Genomic DNA, 12736 nt, shown 5'->3' with positions numbered 1-12736 from the left:
TTGTTATATATAGATGAGAATAAAAAAAAGACAAAATTAAGAGAGTTATTATCTCGCGATCGGGAAACATCTGTAATTATAAATTTATTTGCTGCCTTATAATTTTGTATGACATATTAAGTTAATAAATACAATTAGCAAGCAGTTAGAGTCCATATATTTTAATATCAGCATAGTCCTTGTTTGACTTTTATCAAGGCTGCAGAGCAAATGGATTTAAATTAATTAAAATTGCAGATCATGAATTATCAGAAGCACTTTAAATACCTGCATAATTTCCTAAAAAAGATGATTGCAGAAGGCGAAAAGTAAAGAAATAATTCGATTATGAAAGTTGTGATGAACCTATACATCTAGGTTGAATTCTTAAATTGTAACTATACAATAAAATTAGAACATCAATAGTTTAATAAATGTTTCGCTGGAAGCATTACTGGAAAATTATACAAATTATAGAGAATCTTACCTTAAATAATCAACACAGGGAGAGTCTAAAGTCATGATCTATTTAATTAAAATTAAACATATCTATATACATATATAAGAATATAAGAAAATAAAATAATTAGTAGCTGAAAATTAATTAAAAAACACTTTTTTTTATAAATAGAGAATATTTATTTTCAGTTATTTTGTAATGTGATATACATTTTCAAATATAAAAAATTAAATCAGGGAAGTCTTTTTTCGGTTTTGCTATATAATTTACAACCCGTGATTTTTTCACTAAATAATTATACTAAAATATAAGTCTTATAATTTTAATTATAACATATATTACCTATATCAAAAATATATTTTATTTACAAATCAAGTACATATAGATACATAGCGATCGCCATTCAGAAGAAATAGGAGAAGTTTACATATACATTTATAGTCTTTTTAATATTATTAATATATGATACATAATAAAAATCCCAAACAATCTAAGGCACATTTTCTTAAACTATCGTTGAGCAAAATTTTCTTTAATAATTACATAAAATAATATCATCACCCTACATAGATAAAATTTTGACTATTAATTTTGAAATTTATAGTGAACATTAATATATATAAAATATCGTCTAAATCAGATTGTATTTTACAAATAAACTTTATAGAGTGATGATTATCTGTCATGTTCATAGAACAGAAATCACAATAAAATCATTAATCATACTTCATTAACATTTTTTTCTATTTTTATAATTAATATAAATTAGAAGTATTATTTTAATTATTCACACATTTGCATAGTACGTTTCATTTCACATCAATAAATAAATTTATCTAAATAAACATATAATGGATGTGTATAATGTATACAGTTATGCTGAATATTTATATGTTTTTTTTCTTCAAATCTTGACTTAGTTAATATTTCATACCTCTAATACTGTGCCGCATATTTAGACCAGTCAATGATGATTAACCCAGAGAGAATAAAATCTTTTAAATATATTTAGCACGTGGCTGATGATTTAGTATAGTAATCAATGACTTTTATTTTAAATAGAAAGACTCGAACTTTACAATACATTTTTATCTCTCTTTATTCGCTCTTCTTGGCAGCTGCCATCATTTCTTTCTTATAACTTTGCATGTAGAAATTTGTGAAGAGTACAATGAAGATGACAGAGTGTAGCATAAGTCCGCTAGATATACCCCTAAAAATATTAAAATGTATATAATTACAAAATACTTTAAAAAAAATTTCACATATATATAATTATTTTAAAATAAGGTATTACAAAAAAAAATGATAGAGATATGGATATAATTATTTAATAAAAATAATAGTTTTTAATAACCCACCAATTATGCAAAACTTATTTGGTGTTATGAATGAAATACAACCGCAATTCACAAATCTTTTTTGCATCAGCAAAAAATAAGAATAAATGCTTTCGCATGATTTATGAGATTATACGTCATACTAATAAACATGCTGACTAATCATTTTGAGTCAAGTTTTGCCAGACTTTTAAATAAACAGCATCAAGGATAATGATAAACAATCGTTGCAGAAACATTCTATAAAAAAATCGATATGAACAAATTATGTAACCGTCGAAATTAAATAGTTTTGTAGATTCCTACTTGAACTACATTTCTGTATTCATATTAAAAAAATGGACATGTTGTAACATATGTATGTAAATTATATTTATTTTTTATACAAAATTTATTCTGGTACGTGGTTTAATCTATATTCTTTTGTAAGCAAAAAGTTAATTAAATATGAGTATTTTAATTACTATTAATTTATGTATCAAAAATTTGATTACCTCGGATATCCACAGTCGTAGACTAGAGCGCTGGCCGAATGGAAGAACACCAAGAAGAATTGTATCTGAAACAAGTTAATTGCTACCATGAATAATATGTATGCCAAGATTAAGACTGAGTAAATTTCACCGGTACTTTAAGCGCTTCGAATCGCACAACAGCAAATAACAAATTGGATTCTGACGCCAGTTTACATGCTCCAAATATTCACTTAACCTTCACTCGTATACAAGTCATCACGATTTGACAACGTTTATTAGACATTTAAGATCTATGTTCTAAACACATATGCATATAATACGAACTCATTTTAAAGTATCACTGTAACAATGCTATTGGTTTATTTGCATAAGTTCGTTCGATTAACGCCCATACGACAGTTAAATATTCATGTTGGTCAATACATATATACAATTTATCGGTTTCTATTTATGGATATTACTATAAACCTCAATTAAGTGGATTTTGAATTTTACCACACATTTGACTAATTTCAATGCTTTTATTCAAGGGTATGTGTTTCTTTTTATTGTAATAATATTTAAATTCTGGAATCAATCACAATAATAACTCACTGGTCGATATTTAGGCAGTGATACTCCTGCCATGGTCACTAAATTTGAGCAACTGAACGTTTAGTATCACTGCCAAAATATCGACTAGTAAGTTCTCATCGCGATGAATCTCAGAATTTAAATAAATTTAATACTCGAGAATATCTAAATAAAAATTGTATTGTAATGAATACACAAAAACCTAAAACGATTACTAATGCACACACATAGCATTGCACACATGCATGTGCTCGCGCCACATAAATATATATTATACGGTAGTCAATCAAAATCTAGTATTACCCTAAAACCCTTATTTTTTATTTAATATTTAATAGCCGCTGTCACTTTATAGCAGCTAATATCACTTTTTCTAGTTATTTTGAACATATTTTTAACTGCTTACTAAGCGCTTAATAAAAATTCGGAAGTTCCTCTAAAAAACTACTAAAACGAGAATTTATATTGTTCGAGAAATTTTCTATTTTTTCGATAATTTTCATAGAGCTTTTATTGGTGAAAAGTAAATTAGTACAAATATTTTTAAGAATTTTGCAACCACTGCATAAGAAAGAGTGAGTCCGTGCTTAATGTTAATGCGTTAATGCACATTGCAATGTACATTTACTTTATTGCTTGTTTTTAAAGCCATTTTCGCATTATTTTCACTGGGATCTTTTTTACTTGATAGTGTATATTCTATTATTAAAAAATACACTACAATAATTCATGCCCCTTTAACTTATTTACGAAAAAATAAATAAATTTATATTTTTTTACGTACTTTATAAAAAAATTAAAAAAAAAATATTTTTTTATATACTTTCTTGGAATTCAAAAGTGTTTTAATATCAAAAAATTGTTTACGATTTTTCTTAACTATTCTGATCGGGGTTATCTTTGGGTTGGTAACCTAACAACTACATTAATACTTAAAAAAAAAAAAAAACGCTTTGCGTGTAAATCGGTGAATTGAAAAATGTATGGGGCTTTTCACGGAACTTTTTTTCACCAAAAATTATCTAACAAAGAAGAGAAAATATACACAAAGGCGATGATTTTTCCGGTTAAAAAATAAAATAAAATTTATTTAAGATGGTATGTGCATTCAAAAAGGTGGCTTTTAAAATGTTTTACCATTCTAAAATTTATTTTATATTTTAATTGCTGTAACATGTTTTACTATTGCCAAAAAAATATTAGAAAATTATATTTTACATACATAAAGACATCAACAATAACATTTTGCATTATTAAAATCGCACTCTATTATATACATATAACATATATATTTTTCATTTATTAAAATTTTTCGAGAAATAATAATCATCGAGAAACTAGAATACTTACTTAAGGTCTATCAAATAATTTAGAAAAAAAGCAATATAAATATAGTTAACCACATTACAAATAAATATTATTTTTAAATTTATTAAATATATTCAGTTGCAATATGGCAGGCGTTAACCCAATGCATTACAACAGTATGAAAGTATTCATGCACTACACTAAAATCAAAGCCTATCAGTTATAAACTATTATATTAATTTAAAATAAATAAATCACTATACACAATCTAGTTCGATTTATATTAATTATACATCACGATGTGTTTATATGTGATTGAAAAATCTAGTAAAACTTAATCTGTAATAATAGATTGTTACTATAAATACATAATAATCACTAATTTTGATCTACCAGATAACATAAAAATTTAAAAATACAAGGGTTCATATGGGGCTCAAACTAAGTATTAGTCACTGGTCCTTCGTACTGGTCATATGCTTCTGAACATATGTGACACACATGGCTCGAATGAATTTTTTTTTTAAACTTAACCTTATACTTTATCGTTGAAGTCTTGTGTAAAATCTGTAAGGAAGATATTAGCTGGAGTACCTCAAGATTCTGTGCTAAGACCAGTACACTTACGGTGGCATCACGAAGGTTAAATTTTGCTGATAATATATAATATGCTAAAAAAAATATAAAAGTCAAAGTCAATAGGTGAACCAAGATGTATTAAGTCAAATGAAATTAAATCACAGCACATCACAGTTTAACTAATAACGCAAAGTACATTGTCATGGCATTAGATGAGAACACGTATAAAACGAACGTAAAAAATATGGACTTCTCGGAAGACACACATAAATTAATGATATATCTACTATCCAGTTATTATTTTTATCCCTATCGGACATTTCTAATTAAAATATGAGGTTGTGTGAGAAAAATTCATATCAAATACATCTATTTTTTTAAGAAATAATGCATTGCGTGGCGAAAAAGATATTATATAACAGACATCTGAAATCAAAGTAGAAATCGGCATGCAAAAACGCATGCGTGCGAGCATAAGCTGCGTATTCATCAGCATATAAATGCTGAGGTAGCAATGCTGCTAATGTATATCTAATAATAACGCATGTGATTGCGGGTCACCTACAAATATTTTTTTGTAGTATCTTTAAAAACACTGTCACTGTGGTGAGACTCAATAAAAAAATAGACGCAGTATAATTTTATTGAACGTGCTAATGATATTTTGTAAGCTACAAAGTAAGAAAAAATCTAAATTGATCGTTCCCCGCCCAATAAACACGGCTCAATTATCTGCTTTTAAGAAAAAAACCTAAATTTTACGCTTCGTGGTCAATTAATTAAACATGCCGTTTTTTTTATATAATTTATACGTTTTTAAAGAAAAGTCAGAATAAATAACACGCGTTAAAACTATTAGCTTCTATGAAAAAAATTCACGATACGCAGCCAAATAACTCATAATATAATCATAAAGATATTCTTTTATCTATTATCTGTGAAAGTATTAAATATTCAAATCAAAATTATCTAAAAAATGTACAATTTTTTTTCATCAATATAAATTGAGGCGAGAGTTTTATTTATGTGATAGTGGCAATGTATCTAATTTAGTGGTTAAATAAAAAATAAGTTTACTGGTGTGAAACCACATTGACTAGACATTTTTTCAACTGATCAATTTGAAACCGTAATTATTTTAAACATCACACCAATGATACTCACGAATTGATTTTTTCCAGTTTATTTTTTAGGTATAGGCGTTTATATAAGGGTTTCTTGTTTTTTAATACGCGGTTCATTGACCAATATTATAAATAATGTTTAATCGTGATCGCTTTGATCATGGAAGCAATTGGCACCAAACGATTGAGCAAGTCAGGCTACTCAGTGGGTCAACCGGAGAGTTGCACTGAAGACAAGAATTGCACAACCCGACAGTGGTCCAGAAGCAGAACCTGCAGCCAGCCTTCAGCAGCCTCCACCATTATATCAATCAACTTTGAACACTCCCATGCAACTAGCAAACGTGCAATTATTGTCGCGAATAAGTCAAACAACTTGTGAAATATCGATTAGCTGAACCATGATATTTTAATCGCTTTTCAAGTATAAGACATTGCAATCAATAGGAAAATGATATTGACATTTCAGACACGCATACTTAATGACACTATCTAACTTTTAAAATATGACAATCATATTTATGTTTTCGAACTATTCACTCTATAAAACATTTCCTGAAGAAACTGTATTTTTTTATGAAGTGCTGCCCTGGATGCATTGCTTCATTCTAATTAAAGTTATCTTAAAATATATCTCACATATTAACATATTGATAACTGTTTACCAAAAGATATAATCTAACATTTATTTTTATTCATCTGACTGTATATATTGTATGTATAATACATTGCATTAGTATAGATTGAGTCCGTGAGCCTTTATTTAGGAAAGTTTAATATAGATGTAGATCATTAGAATCTAGTAAAATAGGACAGATAGTGACAGAATATTTGTCTCTCTCTACCTACCTCCGAAATCAATAACTCTCGCATACCGTAGCAAAAAGACAGGTTTCTAGGGCAGCAAACAACTTTCTAATCTGTACCTATCTACTCGTAGATGGGGACATATGGTCCTCTCTCCTCTTTCAGCCTCTATAAAGTCTAGTAAAGGTTGCGGATAAGTCTTGAAGTCAGCCTAAGGTCAGACGCTTGATACTATACGATAATTCATATATTTTTGATTTTTTATCATAGATTCTATTTTGATACTCTTAAGACATAACAGATGCGAGTGCAATGGGTTTACAACTAAGTTAACACAATCAACAACTACTAAATATTAAATTAAATATAGAAGACATTAGACTGAAATCAAAATCTGTAAATCAATGACTTCAATTTTATTAATTAATAAAATAAAAATATATTACTGCGTCATTCTTTTTTTAAACCGTAAATTTCACGCTTAATACTATACGATATATTTACGTTTTTTCTGTTGTGTGCTTTTAATTTTTTACTATGAGTTCTATTTTGTTATTAATTTGATACCATTGAGACGAAACAGAGATGAGTGCAATCGATTTACAACTGAGTAAACACAATCAACAACTATTAAATAAGTAAGCAGACATTAGACTGAAATTAAAATCTGTAAATCAATGACTTTAATTTTATCAAATAAAATTAACAATAAATAGATGTCACTATAAACGATCAAGCTGAATTTAAATTTAATTATTTAATACGTATGATTATGAAAATCATCTGTATGATTATGAAAATTTAGGAAAATGGATTGAAATTTTAATTATATATTAATCAATAATTCCGATTTTTCATATAAAAATTGAAATAATTGATATATAATATTTTATTGAATATATAGTATTACAGCTTATAATTAATAGATGTCATTATGAACGACTTTGGTTTTATTCTAATTATTTTTTACGATATTTATCCGTAAGATTATGAAAATGTAATCTGTTCTAATCGATCGGATTTATACGATCTCTTAGACACAATATATTTGAGATTAAAGTCCTAGAATTATAACACTGATCTTGCTGGTTACGGACAAACTGCTAATACTTTTGAAATCTTTGTTAAGTCACGAGAAACTTGAATCAAATCTATGTAATAAAATAATGAAATAAATTTTTACATTAAAATTGTAAATTTAAAATAGAAATACATAGAATATTATTAAAAAATAATAAACAACCTACTTTAATGATTTATTTATACGTATCTCAACAATGCCAGGTAATTTAATTTTATTAAAAAAAAAAGATAAAAACAATGCATTAGCCATAGATGGAAAATCACTTAATGTAATCAAATAATTGCGATGGCACTGAGCACGACTTGTCGATCAACGTAAATCTCATATGAGATATGAAAAACGCCAGTCTTTGTTTGCAGTCGTTATATGCTAATGTTTCATTCTCTGTATAAAGGATAATAACAACAAATTGTTTTTCGCAGTGCACCAGCAGGTACCTATCGACATTCTTTCGCTTGTGCGCCGATAGTTGTTGTTACTAAACCTTTTAAAACCGGCAAACATTCCAAACGGCCACTCTGCAACGCGGCGCGTGATTTCGAAACTTTTGAAAACACATCCAAAGAGCAAATTCCGCGATAGCTCCCCGGATGTTTAAATAAGTTTCGTACTTTGCAGAGATGACGAGGTTTTGCCTTCGTCAATAATAGCAAGGCTGCCGGACGAACTTGACACGTTTACACTGAACTTTCTCTTTCTCCCGCCCACTTAATAGTCTAGATGTCTAGAAGACTACTATCCACTAACTGTTGCAAAACCACTCGGTACGTATGAACAGATACGATTTCCTCTACATAGGGTTTGTCAATAATTTCGATTGCGCTCTACCTCTATCGTTTCTAATTGTAGACCTGCAATCGATCCACGAGAAAATTTAAAAAAATCTTGACTCAACACACGTGACAAGAAAAACATTTATGACCCATTTAGAGGTACTCCAACAGTATGGGTATACAATAACGTATGATCAGATATAATTTAATTTGCATGACGGTACTAGTCCTTGGACTCTCAGTCATTGTTAGACGCTTGTATAGAAAGTATCAAATCTCATACAGATAATAAATAATATTATTTATAGAGCTATACTGTATACTTTTAATTTTGAATTGAATATAAAGTCAGCAAATATCAATTTAATAGTAAAAATACATTCGATTTTAATAAAAAGGAACATAGAGAACAAGCAAGCGTTATGGAATCAGACAAAGTTCAGTTAATATCGATTACATGACAATATGCTAGCCTATGTTTATTTTTTTATGGTTTAATATAATCTTTTTTTAGTTTGAGAAACAAATATATTTTACATCATTTTAAAAGACTAGTCGTAAGACGTTAGTTGAAAATAAATATTAAATATGGCACACCTTAAATTTAAGAGTCGCGTGTATATATAAAAAAATATGTTTATAAAAAATTATTACAATGTAATATTGTTAAAAAGAACTCAAACATACCGATAATTATTTAGCAAGAAAATCAATTATTGAAATTTTATTAGAATAGAAAAAATCTTTCAGAAAAAGTTTTGATATCTGACTACATAATCAAGCATTTCTAAAATTGTATTTGCATAAATAAACCATCAATAGTAGTTTATTTTTAAATAACACTATCGAAAATAATTTATTGTTTGCTTACTTTTTTTTATTAATATGTTTTCCTTAGTATAAAAAAACTGCAAATCAAAATTAACAATATACTTTATTTAAAAGAGGATTATGCCATATATCTAAATACCATATTAAAAATGGTATATAATAGTGTATTACTTTTCATAATACTTAAAAATAGAAAGTATGTTTTTTTTTTTACAAATCGTGTTATATTGTCCTAACCCAATTTTTAGGGATACTAAGCATCAAAATTTGACACATGCAATCTCGAACCATTAAAGCTTCACTATAGCTATTTTTTACATCATGAAAAAAAAAGTTGTCATGAGCAAACACTGGACGCTCGAAATTGCACTTTTTTATTGACAGCATTAATCAACTGAAATTTGGCATGCCATTTTTTTAATTTTGACCTGCATACTTACCAATTGTAAAGTCGTAAGATGCTTCTTCCACCAAATATACTTCTGGTATTCTGGTCCCATTGCGGCCACCATATAATAGAAATACATTATGACGTGCACCAGGTTGTTAATGATGTTTGAGAATGTGCCATGACCTCCTGGTAATTAAAATAGTACATTTAAAAAAAATGTATAAGAACATATTCTTATGAATTACATACCTGCAATAAATTTCACGAGTACCCACGCTTCGAATGGCGTTAAACTATGATGGTATAAATGTAACCAAGTAATTTGACTGTTCTTTTTTCTTAACACAAAGAAAACTGTATCGGCGAATTCAGAGAGCTTTGAAAAGAAATATACCCAGCACAGATGCAGCATCTGAAAATAAAAACATATGAGTTATATTATCATAAAATAAGGAAAAAAATATTTTAAACAATAGGATGTATCAATAAATATTTTATGGCATTTCTTTTTGTTGCTTAAAGTATATATATAGGCGTACACATACGTCACTGCTAAAGGAAACGTTCTTGTGCGGTTTTAGAAAGTGTGTTGAGCAGGTTTCGTTCTCGCGCGTTGAAATCATTTTCGCTGCGACCGTGATCTTGAACGCAATGGTTCTCAAACATGTAAATATTCGACATGTTTCTTATACATAATTGCTCAATTATAAACGTGATAATTATTTTATAATGCAGAGATTAAATTGATTATACTCCGATAATTATGTTTATTTTCTTAATAATCGTTAGTATCAATCATTTTTTTGTATTTTAAAAATATTTAATACTAAAACTTAAATAATATATTTTTAACATTGTGCTTTTATATTGTTTTTAAAAAAATAATTGATTTTTATGATCTTCGATTTTTAATTATATAAAATAATTGTTTTGTAGCACTTATATAGTAGAACAATTATTTAGATACGAATAATTAATAAACCTATATATATATTATACATATAATTATTTATCAACTTTTATTAAATGAGAAAATAAATTTTTATACATATATAATATAAAATTTAAATAAAAAAAAATAATAAATCACTAAATATTGTATAAATAAATGTACATTGTATTAGTTTTGATAACTATTATAATAATCTAAAATAATAAAAAGCGAAAAATATACTTTTGATCAATCGCTTTTATACTTAATATTTAATCGAATAAAATAATTTTATAAACGTGTGAAAAAAATAAATAATTTCATGAAAAGTATGTCAAAAAATAAATAATGATTGATTATGACTTGATTCTCTTTGTGACAAAATAGCGAATATTTTTAATTAATATAGTGTTAGTTAATTTATATATATATTGTCGCACTTACTAAAAACTTTATAATACAAGAATACATATTTTTCACGCAGAATGAACACAAGGAAAGTAAAAATTCAAATTCAACGAAATCATCAACCGACAACAAGTGACACATTTAAAAATGTTTATGGAAGTTGTTTTACATTTTACCACAATATAACTTTTTTATATATCATAAAAACTATCTACTTTCGATTATAAATCAGCACTTTTCTAAAACTATACAGCATTTTGTCATAGTCTTTTTTTTCTAAACAATTAAAAATAATTTACCACTAAAATAATAACTGATAAATGGTTACTAATTCAGTTTATTCATCGTTCGCTATTTTTCATTCGAAACCACACACACACACATACGTTTACACGGTTGAAAACCCTCAGGCTTTATTGCTCTTACTTCCACTACATTTGTGCGAAAGAATTGTTTAACCGTTACGTTGCTTTCATTCAGCAATAAAATGATGAAAATCTGAAATTTATTTATGAATACGCTTCACACAATCTCTGATCGGACATGAATTAAAATTTTGATAGTGAAAGTAGCTGTCTAGTTGAATGCGAATATCAGTTTCGTTTTGAGGTCATCATCTCTCTTTTATATCTCATATCTAGAATTATCTGCACGTAATTGATCTATACTACACAAAAGGTATGATCAACAGTAGTATAAACATACTATATAATGACTTAATTTAGAAAACTTCTTAAAAATATGGTATTTACAGATAACATGAATTTTATTAATTGTCATTATTTTTTATGTTAGTATATAATTTAGCTAAACCATGCAATATAAAATGAGCATAGTAGAGCAGTTAAAAACTATATCTATATTTTTTATAATTATAATTAAAAGCCTAAAGACTATATATACAAATTATTTACCATTGCATTTAGTTGTATTTTACACAACTGAAATAAAATAAAAAATAAAAAAATGTAGAAAATATTTAAGGGAAAAACCTTATTGTACCGTGTTTTGTTTATATCATATACATATAATACAAATATTAGTGAACTAATTATTAATGGTAAAGTGAATGAGATTCGCATGACGTTTTTTTTTAATTAGCTTTACTCGTATATAAATATTGTATTACATCAAAATTATTAATCGGAAAAATATATTTTTACGTAATATTTAAATTTTCTTATACAATATTATTCAATTCAAACTTTCAACTTTTGATTTAAGATAAATATATTTGCATAATTTTAATGATTCGCTATACCACTAATAACTTATATACAAAACTGAAAAGAAAATCATTAAATATCTTAATATATTATCTAATCACTTTCACTTTTAAATTTTATCCGAGAGAATAATAATGAACAATATATATTTTATGGTTATATGTAACGGTTTTTTCCTAATAAAAACATTAGTTTAAGCTCTGACTCATCAATTTTTCATCATGTAATTTATAGTTACAGCGAATGTTAATACGTGTTATTATTTGTAACCTACAATGCTATTTAATTTGTTTGGTATAAACACTATATTTACATAAGCTATTAAATTAATGACTTAATTCGTGTAAAGTACTATAATGAATTATTTTTACAATTAATGCCTCGTTAGTGATTTAGAACGTTAGGAATTATTGGGTTATTTTAAATCAAGTTAAAAAATTTAGGTG

At 26.8% G+C, this 12736-nt stretch overlaps 1 protein-coding gene across 5 annotated transcripts in view; it reads right to left on the bottom strand.

Annotated features, from left to right (window-relative positions):
• Nucleotides 1–1536: 1536 nt before the first annotated feature.
• LOC148227629 (very long chain fatty acid elongase 7) overlaps nucleotides 1537–12736 on the bottom strand; it is a 30352-nt gene continuing 19152 nt past the window's right edge. For all 5 annotated transcript variants that reach the window (XM_088202429.1, XM_088202431.1, XM_088202428.1 and 2 more), the window contains 4 exons: nucleotides 9975–10137; nucleotides 9775–9911; nucleotides 2274–2338; nucleotides 1537–1652 (listed from right to left, as the gene is read on the bottom strand). In XM_088202429.1, the coding sequence (XP_088058555.1) occupies nucleotides 1538–1652; nucleotides 2274–2338; nucleotides 9775–9911; nucleotides 9975–10137 (480 nt within the window). In that variant the 3' untranslated portion in view covers nucleotide 1537. The remainder of the gene's footprint in view (nucleotides 1653–2273; nucleotides 2339–9774; nucleotides 9912–9974; nucleotides 10138–12736) is intronic.

Source organism: Plectrocnemia conspersa, unplaced genomic scaffold, assembly GCF_051122295.1.
Source record: "Plectrocnemia conspersa isolate PC_06_02 unplaced genomic scaffold, ASM5112229v1 ptg000013l, whole genome shotgun sequence".
Classification (NCBI taxonomy): Eukaryota; Metazoa; Arthropoda; class Insecta; order Trichoptera; family Polycentropodidae; genus Plectrocnemia; species Plectrocnemia conspersa.
Note: the sequence above shows the minus strand (reverse complement) of the source record. Positions and strands in the feature narration are given on the sequence as shown.